The 14,928-nt window shown below is 36.4% G+C and overlaps 1 protein-coding gene across 6 annotated transcripts in view; it reads right to left on the bottom strand.

Annotated features, from left to right (window-relative positions):
• ALMS1 (ALMS1 centrosome and basal body associated protein) overlaps nt 1-14,928 on the bottom strand; it is a 214,362-nt gene that overhangs the window by 33,679 nt on the left and 165,755 nt on the right. For all 6 annotated transcript variants that reach the window (XM_044261390.1, XM_044261388.1, XM_044261389.1 and 3 more), the window contains one exon: nt 2,635-3,797. In XM_044261390.1, coding sequence (XP_044117325.1) covers nt 2,635-3,797 — 1,163 coding nt within the window. The remainder of the gene's footprint in view (nt 1-2,634; nt 3,798-14,928) is intronic.

Genomic DNA, 14,928 nt, shown 5'->3' with positions numbered 1-14,928 from the left:
AGCACAAGCAACAAAAGCAAAAATAGGACTTCATCAAAGGTAAACTGTTACACATCAAAGGACAGTAATAAGCAAGTAAAAAGATAACCCAGCGAGTGGGAGCAAATATTTGCAAATTACATATCCAATAAGGATCTACAATCCAATCCAGGGGTGCCTGGGTGGCTCAGTTGTTAAGTGTCTGCCTTCAGCTCAGGACATGATTCCAGGGTCCTGGGATCAAGTCCAACATTGGGCTCCCTGCTCTAAAGAAAGCCTGCTCCTCTCTCTCTGACTCTCCCTGGTTTTATTCCCTCTCTCACTGTGTCTCTGTCAAATAGATAAATAAAATCTTAAAAAAAAAAAAAAGAATCTACAATCCAGAATATATAAAAAATTCTTGCAATTCAAAAACAAAAAGATAAACAACTTAAGTGGGAAAACACCTGAACAGACATTTCTCCAAAGAACATATATATGGCCAAAAAGCAAACAAAAAGATGTTTAATGTCATTAGCTATTAGGAAAGGGAAAGGCAAATCAAAACCACAATTAAAATAACGAGAATGAGATACCACTTTATACTTACTAGCATGGCAACAAAATACCATAAAACTAAGTAAATAAAAAGTGCTGGTGAATATGGAGAAACGGGAGCCCTCAGACATTGCTGGTGGGAATATAAAATGGTGTATCCTCTGCGGAAAACAGTTTGATAATTAATTAATAAGCTAAACACAGAATTACCCTATGGCCCAATACTTCCACTCCTAAGTATATACCCAAAAAGAACTGTAAATAGGTGTTTAAATAAATAAAAACTTACATACAAATGTTCCTATCTGCTCTTTTACAGTAGCCAAAAGATGGAAACAACCTCAATGTCCATGAACAGATGAATGGATAAATAAAATGTAATATGTACATGCAATGAAATATTATCCAGCCATAAAAAGCAATAAAGTACTGATACATGCTAGGACATGGATGAATCTCAAAAATACGCTAAAGTGATAGAAGTCTGACATAAAGGTTACATACTGTATCATTTCATTTATATGAAATACACAGAACAGGCACCAGAGAGTGAGTGCTTAATGATTATGAAGTGTCCATTAGAGGGATGAAAGAGTACACAAACCAGACTGTGGTGCTAATGTAAAACACTGTGAAACTCAGTGCCACTGAATTGTATATTTTAAAATGGTTAAATTGTAAGCTTTATGTAAAGTGTGTGTTTCACCACACACAAAAAACCCTCTACCACGATTTTTTCCCCGTATCTCCTCTAATGGAACAAAAAGCCTTCCTCCATATCATTCCCAATTCTTCACCTACTTTAAAAAAAAAAAGGTCATATTGTACCATTTACACATGTAAATGTAAATCATTATCATTTAATACCTACCAAAACTCAATTATGAGAAATATTTATGGCAAACTATCTGAATGTCTTGTGCCTCCTTTCCTCTAGACAAGTAGTCTCTAAATTTTTTGATCATGCAGTCCTATGGATGAAGTATCTTTGAGCACAAATTACCAAAGTAGATATTTATAAGTTATAAATTATGACTGTACTCATATATTATAAAAGATATAGAGAAATATACATTTTTAAAGGTTGAGAAAAATATACACCTAACTTTTTTTTTTTTTAAACACCTCTCTTTCTATACTCTACTGACCCATTCTGCAAGCGTCCTTCTTTGGAGAGCTCTGCTCTAGATACCCTAAATTTTATTCTTGGGTTAAAGTAACACTCTGCACTTGCTGACCCCTGGAAATGTACCTTGACCGAACTCCCTAACCTAAGGTCATAGTAACCTTATGGGTGTTGTTACCGAATCTCTTGTAAGGATGCTGTTGAAGGCTGTTCTATACACCATGGTGCCTTCTTTATGAGGACAGATGAGAAAAATTTCTCTCAGGTCTTAAATATCTGTAACGCTTTTGAATATTTAGTTTGTTTTTATATTACAGGCTTATGTAATTGATGACAAAATTCTAGCAACACCAACTGCGAGAAAACATAGAGTGAAAGTTGTGGCTTACTTCCGGCAACCATATCCATAGGTATATTGATTGACTTCTCCTCTGGCTTCAACTTGTCTTCCCATCACTACCAAGCCTTCATCATTTATTTATTTTTAAGAATCATGTTGTAGCTCACCCCTCCCTGGCTTCAGTTTAATTTTCTACCATTCTAAATCTTCATTTACTCAAAAAAATCATTACTGTATTACTTATGTATCTATGTGAGTGTATATATGGGTATGTATCTGTGTATGTTTTTAAAAGTACCTCAAATTTTCTTGAAAGACAGGAAAGAACGAATAAAAAAAAGCCAGGCACTATTGGTCGGAATGGAGAACATCCGACACTGGCGGTCCCCTGTGTCAGGGGTTTACTTTGCAGATTCTGAAGCATTTAGTAGCAAAGCCCTTCATCCAAAGGGTAAGTCGTAACTGAGTGTCGATGAAAAGAATGACAACTCACAATAGCACTGTACTACACTTTCTCACTCTTTTCCAGCTGGTAAGAAACGTTATAGTGAGGAAAGGGCAATTGGCTTTCTTTTCACCTGTGTGCAAAGCTTAACTAAAGAGTCCATGAAAAAGGCAGTCACATTGCCAGATGGAATTTGTAGCCATGTACCTGGATGTGTTTCCTTCTGGTGTGCTCAGAAGTCATTTGGGGATGAGCCGTATTTAGTGCTTTCTTGTTCTTCTTGTTCCGCCTCTCAAAGAATCTCCTCTGATGGTCGGTGAGGCTGCTGTACAATTTAATTCGCCTGGGTGACAGACAAACTCTTTCTTGGCCAAAAGCTTGGATCAGTCGGGCAGTGTCAATGGTGGAAATAGAGCTGCTCCTCTCATGCAGAGTCACCTCTCTGTCCGTTTGGGTCAACATATCTGATTCCACTGGAGAAGTGGTGGTAGAAACAATGTTGGTGGGGGTGTCTGTAAGCAGCTCACTCTCCTCTGAGGGTCTAGAATCTGAAGAAGTGTTGTTTCTGTAATAAAAACCTGGCTGTTTTCTCAGGATATACTTATCAAATTTAATCTGTTCAATTTTAATCTGATTGGGTTTCCCAGCTTGATGAGTAGAAAGCACCTTGCTTTTTTTAAGCTCTCCTGCAGTTTTATGGAATTTCTCTAGGCTCTTATACCGCTTCTTTTTCTGAAGCTTGTTTTTCTGCTGTTGCTGTCTACCACTCCATTCCTTAACATCTCGTTCTCCTCTGCTATCATCTGGTGTGCTTTCGGAGGTCCGGAGAGAGTACGTGATGGGATTCTGAAGAAGTTTAGCCAAACGATCAAGTCGTTCCACCAAGGACAGTTCTTTCCTGTCACTGAACTCAGGAGGTTTCTTTTGCCTCTGTCGCTCCTGATACTTGTTCCAGAGTTCATTCAAACTCACGCTGTGCTGAGCTGTTGGCTCTGGGGTGACCTTATGATCCTTTTTTTGATCATTAATTAGCTTGTCACTTTTTGGATAATCTTTAGCCCGACTTTTAGCAGTATGCATCACTTCGTTTTCCAAGTTTACATTGATACTGAGGCTCTCTATTCTGGTATAATCTGCCTTTGTCTTTTCCACATTTTGGTGAGGTGAAGGAAGACGAGTGTGTTCTCTTTGTTTGTCTGGATGATGCTGAAAGAAATCTTTCCAAGAATGTCTCATGAAAACACTCCTTCCTAAGGATTCGTGGCAAAAATCTTGATCACTTGGTAGGTGCACTGGATGATGAAAGTAAAACTTGGCTGACCTGAAGACAGAATGGGTAGTATTTTCAAATTCTGAATGACATCTGGACTCTGAAAAGGAGAAAGGAGAAGACTCTGAAAGACTTTCAAAATGTCTGCATTCCCTTTAGAAATGGTAGTCACACTTAATTTCTCTAGATACAGAACAGAGACCTAAGGAAAGTTTTATATAAAGTTTCAGGAAATTAGCTGCCTCCACAAAGGATTCTAGCCATACGCCTATGGGCCAGACTGACACAATAAAACTTCAAGGGACTAAGGGTCAAGAGACTGGTATTGTAGGTTAGATTCTGCCACAGACTGGCTGTGTGACCTTAGGAAGGCAGTTTAGTTCTCTGGATTGTAACAGCAACTGCTGTGCATTTACTACCTGCTACATGCAGAGTATTATGATATATGCTCTGTATCTGTCTTTTTCCTTTTAATTCAATTTTATTGATAAAACTGAGAGAGAGGTACTGTTAACCTTATTTTCAGTTAAGAAATCTGAGACTTCATTTTCATCATCAGTAATTAAACAGGTGGGATTAAAAAAAAAAAACCTCTTCATATGACTTAGAGGCTTTTAAAATTCCTTTCTCTGAACCATCTTTACGTTTCCTCCCAATTTTTTTTTTTATTGTGGTAAAATATACCCAACTTAAAATTTACCATCTTCATCTCCAATTTCTGACAGCCATTATTCTTTAATAAAACAGGCATTTTTAGATATAAGAACATCTTACAATTATAAACCCTAACTGTAAATACTAATATACCCGTTTCTGGAGTTCTAAGTCATATGAGGAAACAAAGATAGATATGCAACAAAGTAATAACTGTGACTATGGGATCCTTTTCGCCCACTGTATAGATTTTTGGCAACCAGAATTTTCTTTACTCTGAGAATCCCTAAGACAATTTCCCCAGACTACAATAAGATAGATGCATCTGTTTTTATAGCTAAAGTATAAAAAGACTCTCAAACCTCCCAACAAATAAAAGCCCAGAACCAGACGGCTTCCACTAGTAAATTCTACTACTTATTTAAAGAATACAAAATCTTCTCAAAGTCTTCCAAAAAGTACGAGGAGGAGGGAACACTTCCAAACTCATTTTATGAGACCACTATTACCCTGACCCCAGACAAGGGCACTAGAAGAGAAGGAAATTACAAGCTAATATTCCTAATGAACCCAGGAGCAAAAATCTTCAACAAAAATATCAGCAAACCAAATTCAACAATATATAAAAAGGATCATACATCATCATCAAGTGGAATTTACTGGAGGGATTCAAGGATGGTTCAAGATCCACAGTCAATGTGATACACCAAATTAACAAAAAGGAGGATAAAAATAATATATCATCTCAAGAGATGCAGAAAAAGTATTTGAGAAAATTCAATATGTACTTATGACAAAAACTCTCAACAAATAGGTATAGAAGGAATCGACGACAACATGATGCAGGTCATACATGACAAGACCATAACTGACATTATACTCAATGGTAAAAAACTGAAAGCTTTTTCCTTAAGATCAGGAACGAGACAAGGATACCTACTCTTGCCACTTTTATTCAACATACTACTAGAAGTCCTGGCTAGAGTAATTAGGGGAAAAAGAAATAAAGGCAGTCACTCTTGTCTTCTTCCAATCTGTTCTTCAAACAGTAATCTTCAAAAATGTAAATTAGACCTACCATTTTCTATTTAACAACTTTCTCTTACTCTTAGAACAAAACTCAAACTCCTTAATAAGGTGTACAGGTATCTCACCATGCATTACTATCCTTCTTGATAATTATATTCCAATCATGCTGGCCTTTCCCCTTGTTTCATTAAGTAGCATGAGCAAAGGCATAAAAGCAGGAAGCATTAAGCAAACAGTTGAGTGTAAACATTCAGTTTATGTGGTTATACAATTTGCAAAGTAAAGGCAGTAGATAAAATAAGGTAGGAAAAGTTACTTGGGACCAAAAGAACAGAGAGCCCAGAAATAAGTTTACCCAACTATTATAAACTGATCTTCAATCAGAGTGCTTAGAATACCCAGAGAGGAAAGAACAGCCTCTTAAACAAATGGTGTTAGAAAACTAGGTATCTGTAGGCAAAAGAATGAAATGGACCCTGACCTTATGTCATACACAAAAATCAACACATGGGGTGCCTGGGTGGTTCAGCTGGTTAGGCGTCTGCCTTCGGCTAAGGTCATGATCTCAGGGTTCTGGGATGGAAGCCAATGTCAGGCTCCCTGCTCAGCAGGGAGTCAGTGTGCTTCTCACTCTTCCTCTGTCCCTTCCCCTGCTCATGCTCTCTCTCTTTCCCAAATAAATAAATCTTAAAAAATCAACTCAAAATGGATTACAGACTTACATGTAAGACCTGTAACTATAAAACTCCAAGAAGAAAACAAAGGGAAAAACTTCATGACACTGATCTTGGAAATGATTTCATGAATATGACCCCAGAAGCACAGGCAACAAAACCAAAAATAAACAAGTGGAACTACCTCAAAATAAAAAGGTTCACCTTGCCTATCCACTACTATAGGATGTATACCTTAGAAAGATAAGTAATCTCTTACATACCATTATCAAACTCATCTAATTTTCCATTGATATGATACTAAAGTGGTTTATGTTCAAATTTCAGCAATTTTCCCCAAACTGTTCTTTGTAGTAATTTTTCTCCCTGGGCTAGAGTCCAATCTAGGATCATGACTACATTTCGCTGCCACGTCTCTTTAGTATCTTTTAATCTAGGATAGTTTCTCAGCTTTTGTTCTTCACAACACCTACATTTTTAAAGAGGACTGACCAGTTATTTGTTGAATATCCTTTGAGTCCTTCAATTTGAGTTTCTGTGAGTTTCACTGTGATTAAAGTTATGCATTTTGAACAGTTCTATAGGAGTGATGTGTCCTAAGTACATTGCATGTGAAGTACTCAATTTCAATGTTTCTTATTACTGGCGGATGTTAATTTTGATGTCCAAAGTTCTCTACTGCAAAGGTTAACATTTTCCCCTTTGGAATTAATGAGCAATGTGGGAAGATATTGCGGGATATCTTGAGGCTGAATAAAATACCCTTCTCCCCGGTAAGTTTTCACTCACTGGTTTTATCATCCACTGATGATTCTTGCTTAAATCTATTATTACTAAGAAGATTTTCTAACTCTATTTTTCCTCCTATATTTAGTTGGCACTGTACTATAAAGAACAGCCTCCCCTTTTCTTATTATCTAATCAATGAATAATGTATCTTATCTGTTTTAAAATCCATATGGATGCATGTTTATTTATATTATTCTTAATTATGTTCAGTTAGCCAACATATAGTGCATCATTAGTTGTTGATGTAGTGTTCAACGATTCATTGTGTATTATACCCAGTGCTCATCACAACATGCCTGATTTTTTTTTACTACGCATGACTTGTTTAAACCTTTTGATTTAGAATAGTTTAGTCTATTGTATTATACTGTGAACACAGTACAAATACTTTTCTATAATTCATGCCCAGTTTCTTCTATTATTAACACCTTCCATCAATGTAGCACTTTTTTTACGTTTAATGAACCAATAAAGATGGATTGTTATTAACCAAGATCTACACACTATCTGATTTCCTTAGTTTATACCTAATGTTCTTTTTCTATTCCATGATCCCATACAGAAATATTGCATTACATTTAATTATCATATCTCCTTAGGTTATTCTGGTCTGTGACAGTTCCCCCAATTTTTCTTGTTTTTCATGGCCCTGACAGTTTTGAGAAGTACTGATCAAATATTTCATAGAATGTTCATTTGGGTTTTTGATGTTTTTCTTACAACTAGGCTGGTGTCATACATTTTGGGGAGGAAGACTTTAAAATGCCATTCTTATCACATATTAAGGGAACATACCATCAGCGTGACTTATCACTGTTGATGTTAACTTTGACTACCTGGCTGAGGTAGTTATTTGTCAGTGTTCCTCACTATGAACTTAACTTCTGTCCCCTTCCTATGCCAAACTGCTGGGAAGGAGTTTACTTTGAGCAATCCACTCTTAAAAAGGAAGGAGTTATGCTCTGTCTCCTTAAGGGTGGAGTGTCTATATACTCCATACATATTCAGACATCTGGAATTCCGCACAGAATTATCTATTTGCTCCCATTATCTATTGATTTCTTTAATTGTTTATATATATTAATATGGATTCATAAAAAAGGACAAAAACAACTGAAACTAAAGGTTGGTTCTTAAAAAAGGTTAACAAAATATTTACCCTTTGTTATCATTCAGTATTACTATGCTGCTCAACTTGTGGCAACTTTCATTACTGGCAGCTCTTTTACTTGGCCCTTGTGTCCCCTTGGCATACTTATCATTGTCAGGTTTTCTAACTTTCCAGCACTAAAGACGCTCCTGGCTCTTCTTCTATATTTTTTGCTCTAACTGTAGAATCAACCTATTTTCCCAGGAGCCCTGAAAATATGTTTTTGTGGGTTTCATTTCTGCTTTTAATTTTTACTTTTTATGCTTTTTCACTCATGGTGCTTATGAGTTTGGTATTTGGGGGAATATTTTGAGGTCCCAGTTGAAATTTCTTCAGAGAGATGTGTATCTTCTTCAGCCTTCAGGCATATGAGTTGGCACTACGAAGCTAGGGCCATTTTAAATAAAATTCTGGGCTGGAGAATTTTCAGATAACACGTAGTCCATTGCAAATAAATCGTACCAGTGCAAAAAGTTGGTCTGCAGTTACAAATTTCAGGGTAAATTTGCCACTGCCTTCTTTCCCTGAACTCATTACCAAGGTTGAGACAGGAGAACTTCCTAGTTTTATTCTTTTGCACGGATGTGTTTATTTCTTATTATTTTACTTAGATTGCAGCCTACTGGAAACCCAAGAAGGACTTTTCCACCATCAGTGTGCCCTAAGTTCTATATTTTGTTCCCAACTTCATGTAGACATTAAAATTAAATCCCAGGGCAACCCTCTCAGGTCCCCTCTCTCTTTGGGAGCTTTGTACCATTGCTCAATATCACTATCACTCAATAAACTGCTTTGTTGCTCACCACAAAACAAAAAGAAAAAAAATCCCAGATCTACAGAATTCAGCTGAAACCTTAGGATGACAGTCTGCTTTAGTGCTTAATTATCTCTATGTGCATTCCTGCTTTCACCCTGTTTTTGGGACCTGAAGATGTTTAACTGCCATGTCAACTCTGATAAGTGTTAGTAGTTTTTTTTTTTTTTAAGATTTTATTTGATAGAGATTACAAGTAGGCAGAGCAGCAGGCAGAGAGAGAGAGGGAGAAGCAGAGAGCCCAATGTGGGGCTCGATCCCAGAACCCTGGGATCATGACCTGGGCCGAAGGCAGAGTCTTTAACCCACTGAGTCACCCAGGCGCCCCTAGAAGATAGTTTTGAGGGATGTCTGGGTGGCTCAGTGGGTTAAGTGTCTGCCTTCAGCTCAGGTCATGATCCCAGGGTCTTGGGATAGAATTCCACATCAGGTTCCTTGCTCAGCGAGGAGCCTGCTTCTGCCTGCTGCTTGTGCTCTCTCTCTCTCTCTGACAAATAAATCTGAGTGAGGAGTCTGATGCAAGGCTTGATCCCATGACCCCTAGGTCAAGACCTGAACAGAAACCAAAAGCTGGGAGACTTAACCAAATGAGCCACCCAGATGCCCCAGGTACAGCTATACCTTGGGAAAATTTATTGTTGTAAATGCCTATAAAAAGAAAGCAGAAAGATCTCAAGTAAAAAACCCTCAACTTCCACCTTAAGAATTAGAAAAAGAGCACACTAAAACTAAAGCAAACAGAAGGAAGGAAATTATAAAGATCAGAGCAGAAATTAATGAAATAGAGAATAAAAAAGGACAAAAACAAAACCAAAGGCTGGTTCTCACAGGAGATTAACAAAATAGACAGACTTTAACTAGATCAACCAAGGGAAAAAACTAAGAAGACTCATATAAAAAATGAAATAGAGAACCAAATTATTACTGATAAATATAAAACTAATGTTAGCATTCTAGATCTAGAAAGTGATCAGGGAGCCTGATGCGGGGCTCAGTCCCATGACCCTGGGATGATGACCTGAGTCAAAGGCAGAACCAGCTGAGCCACTCAGGTACTGCTGACATTCTGTGTTAAACACAGTATGGTTTTAGCTGTGGATTTTTCATAGATGCCCTTTACCAGATTGAGGAAGTTCCCATCTATTCCTAGTTTGTTGAAGTCTTTATCAACAAAGTGGGGGAAAGAGGAGGTTGGATTTTGTTAAATGCTTTTTCTGTGACTTTGAGATGATCAAGTGAGTTTGTGTTTTAGTTTGTTGATTGATTTTGAGATATTGAACCCATCTTGTATTTGTGGGATAAATCTCACTTGCTGAAGGTATATAATATTTTTTATGTGTTATTAGATGTTAGTTTGCTGGTATTTTATTGAGGCTTTTTGTGTTCATATTCATAAGAGATCTCAGTCTAATTTCTTGTCATGTCTGTTGGATTTTATTGTCAGGGTAACACTAGCCTTATAAGATGAATTGAGAAGTGTTCCCTTCTCTTTATTTTTTAGAAGAACTTGTAAAAAATTAGTTTTAATTCTTTAAATGTTGGTAGAATTCAAGGGTGAAGATGTCTGGGCCTGAACTTTCCTTTGTAGGTAATTTTTTAAAATTACTAACTCAAACTCATCATTTATTTTCAGTCCATTCAGACTGTCTGTTACTTCTTGAGTTGTTTTCAGTGGTTTATGATATTCTAGGAATGATTTGTCTATTTATAAATAAAATCTTTAAAAAAATAAAAATAAATTATCTTTAAATAAAATTTTTCAGATGCCCACAGAACATTTCTAAAGAGCTTTATTGATATGTAATGCACATACAATTCACCTGTTTATTGTGTACAATTCATTGGTTTTTACCCTATTCATAGATGTGTGCAGCCATCAACAGTTGATTTTAGAAGTGTTTTTATATCCTCAAGAACAAACCCTATATATACCCTTAGCTATCACCCATCTTACCCCCTCATTACTCCCTCTCGATCTACTTTGTCTCTATAGATGTCTATATTCTGGACCTTAATACAATAATTATTATGGAATCATATAAAATGTAGACTTTTGTGACTGGCTTCTTTTAACTTAGCATGATGTCTTCAGGTTCATGTAAGTTATAACACATAGCGATATTTTACTCATTTTAATGGCTGAATAATATTTCATTGTATGTATATGCCACAACATTTCATCCATTTGCCCATTAATGGACATTGGGTTGTTTCTACCTTTTGACTATGATAAATAATGCTTCTATATAAACATTCATATTTATATATAAGTTTTTGTGTGGATATATGTTTTCATTTCTCTTGGGTATATACCTAGGAGTAGAATAGCTGGGTTATATGGTAATTTTAAATTTAATCATTTAATGAACTCTCAGACTGTTTGCCAAAGTTGCTGCATTATTTTACATTCCCGCTTGCAGTATATGAGGATTCCAATTTCTCAACAAACTCAATAACACTTCTTATTATCTGACCTTTTAAAAAGATTTATTTATTTGAGGGAGCAAGCAAGTGTGGAGGAAGTACAGAAGGAGAGGGAGAGAAAATCTCAAGCTGAGTGTGGAGCCTGATGGGGCTTGATCCCACGACCCTGAGATCACAACCTGAGCCAAAACCAAGAGCTGGATGCTTAACTAAGACTGCATTCCCCAAGTGCTCCCTAACTTTTTTTATTGTACCTAATCTAGTGGGTATTAACTGGTATATCATTTTGCTGTTGATTTATTTATTTGTCAGAGAGAAAGATAGAGAGCAAGCACAAGCTCCAGGGAGAAGGAAAAGCAGACTTCTCACATAGCAAGAAGCCTGATGCAGGGTTCGATCCCAGCACCCTGGAATCATGACTGAGCCGAAGGTAGACACTTAACTAACTGTGTCACTGGGGTGCCCTCTCAAGATTTTTTAAAGCATTCAAACATTTATACGGATCTATTAGATCACCCTCATTATTTGCATTATTCTCAGATGTATTTTTAACTATGCTTTTTATAAACAATTTCATTTCTATCATCTCTCATTAGGTAAGCATGGGTATTCAGCCTTTCTACTATATTTTGTAGTGTCCATTTCTTCTCGAAGATTCTCTATAGAGTTTTGTTAGTTTATGGTCTGTTCTGCATTCCTCCCATCCCCAAGCAATGTTCTCTCTCCCCACTTAAAAACGTTTTCATTTTCATTTTATACATATTTTTATGCTAATCCATGGTTGACATATGTGTTATAGCCTCACAGTGGATTGCAAATCAGTGTAAAAATATTCCTCCTTGATTACTGCAACACTTGGGTGTTGTCTATATTAATATCATGTCTCCAAATTTCTTTTTGATATAACTCTAGTTTTCCTTTTACTTTGAACGATTCTGAGTCACTTTATTTTTAATGTGTCTGCTATACAGCATGAAACTGAGTTTGTTTTTAACCCAATCTGAGTTTTTAAAAAATTGATTAATTTATTCCATAAATGTATATAGCGTTGTTTTGTTTTGTTTTCTTTCTAATATGCCCCACAGCAAGGGCAGAGCACAATGTGGGGCTCAAACTTTCAACCACAAGATCAAGACCTGAGCTGAGATCAAGGGTCGGAGGCTTAAGCAACTGAGTCGCCCAGGTGCCCCAATGTTTACACAGTCTCATATGCTCTCCATTCTCTATTTTATAGTATTTTTTTCCTTTTCAGGTCTTATTTATTTATTTGGATGAGAGAGAGAGAGAGAGACAGAATACGAGCAGGGGGAGGGGAAGAGGGAGCCAGATGCGAGGCTTGACCCAGGTCCCTGGGATCAGAACCTGAGCTGAAGGCAGATGCTTAAATGACTGAGCCACCCAGGCACCCAGTATTTCTTCTTTTGTTACAAATTTACTTTTTTCTTTTTCCTTCCCTTTACTCTCCCATGACTCCTGTCATTTTTCTAAATATTTCAGATGTTTTATATGTTAATTTTTTTTAGTTTAATTCTTTTAGAAGTAACTTTTATAATTTAAAATACTATAACTTACACATGTATTTCTTGATTTATCATCTTAAAAGATGAAATTTATCATCTTAAATTTATCTTTATCAACTTAAAAGATAAAAGCTCACTTATATTTCTTTTAGCCTGCCTTTTTTCTTTCTGCCTGTCTCCTTGCTGATTTTTCATTTTGTTTTTTTTGCCTTGCTTCTTCTGTGTGGATGTCCATACAATGTGCTCTTTTTCTCTGAAGTTCAGTACTGTCACCAGTGTATGTCTGGGTGTTGATTTCTAATATACAAATTTTTCTCTAGGACTGGGGTATGTCCTTTTAAATTACAGGTTCAGTTTTCCTTAGATATCTTATTATTTTTTGTTGTCTTCTTTTTTTTTTTTTAAAGATTTTATTTATTTATTTGACAGAGCGAGATCACAAGCAGGCAGAGAGGCAGGCAGAGAGAGAGGAGGAAGCAGGCTCCCTGCTGAGCAGAGAGCCCGATGTGGGCCTCGATCCCAGGACCCTGAGATCATGACCTGAGCCGAAGGCAGCGGCTTAACCACTGAGCCACCCAGGCGCCTTTAGAGACACTAACAGTTATCACTATGTTAGACTTCCACTGTCATTCCTCAAATTATTTTTTTCCAATTGCTTTCATTTCCTTTTTCTGTTACAATTCTTTTCCTTCAATTTGTTCTCTGATCCCCTAAATCTCTTTACCTCTTGTTATTACCTAAACTTTATTTAACACATTTCATGTCTTCTGTAATTATTATGGCACAAAACATTCAGGAAAAACTTTCCTGTCTTATAGAATATGTTTTTACAGCTTGTAGTTCCACCTGTCTTTTTCCAAGTTATGGCTCCGACACTACCAGTTGCTGAGCTGCAATTTTGTTTTTTCATCTTATTCTTTTTTTTTTTTTTTTTACTGTGGTAAAAAACATCCAACATTAAATTTACCATCTGAACCATTTTTACGTACATAGTTCAGCAGTGTTAAGTATATTCACATTGTGTGCCACAGAATTCTAGAACATCTTCATCTTGCAACGTTAAACACCATATCCACTAAACACCAATTCTCTTTGCCCTCTCTACCAGCCCTGTGCAAATACTTTTCTTTTTTTAAAATTCTGACTATTTTAGATACATACTTCATAGATATGAAACCCACAATATTGTCCTTTTGTGACGGGCTTATTTCACTTAGCACAAGGTCTGTGAGTTCATCTATGTTGTAGCATGAGAGAGGACTGCCTTCATTTTTAAGGTTACACAATATTCTACTGGATGTATGTACCTCATTTTCTTTGTCCATTCGTCTGTTGATGGACATTTGGGTTGTTTCTGTAACTTAATTGTAAATAATGCTGTGATAAACAGAAGTATGCACATATCTCTGGGATTTGGTTTGAATTATTTTGGATACATACCCAGAAGTGGGATTGCTGAGTCATGGTAATTCTATTTCAAATTCTTTGAGGAACCGTGATACTATTTTCCACAATGGCTGCAACACCATTATATTCACACCAACAGTGCACAAGAGTTTTAATTTCTCTGCATTGTTGGGACAACTGTTACTTTCTGTTCTTTTTGCTCACATCCTAATGGGGTATGGAGTGATATCTCATTGTGGTTTGTGATTTGCATTTCTCTGATGATTAGTGAAAGCAAGCATCTTTTCATATGTTTGATGGCTAGTCATAAATCTTCTTAGGAAAACTCTGTTCAAGTCCTTTGCCCATTTTTAAATTGGGTTTCTTTACTGTTGAATAATAGAAGTTCCACGTATAATCTGGATATTAACCAATAACCATGATTTGCAAATACTTTCTCCTCATTCCCTAGGCTGCCTTTCAACCATCCAAATACTTTCTCCTCATTCCCTCGGCTGCCTTTCATCCTGTTGTGCCCTCTAAGGCAGTTTTCAATTCTGAGTAGTATAATTCATTTATTTTTGCTTTTGGTGCCTGCGCTTTTGGTGTCAAATCCAAGAAATCCTTGCCAAATCAAATGTCATGAAGCCTTTTCCCTTGTTTTCTTCTAAAAGTTTTTTAATTTAGCGGTTATACTTGATCTTTCATCTATTTTGAGTTAATTTTTTTTAAATGGTAATAAAAAGAGATTTTATTAGAACCAGTCATTCAGTTCTTTGACCTGCTTCCAT

This window comes from Neovison vison, chromosome 8 (genome assembly GCF_020171115.1).
Source record: "Neovison vison isolate M4711 chromosome 8, ASM_NN_V1, whole genome shotgun sequence".
Lineage (NCBI taxonomy): Eukaryota > Metazoa > Chordata > Mammalia > Carnivora > Mustelidae > Neogale > Neogale vison.
Note: the sequence above shows the minus strand (reverse complement) of the source record. Positions and strands in the feature narration are given on the sequence as shown.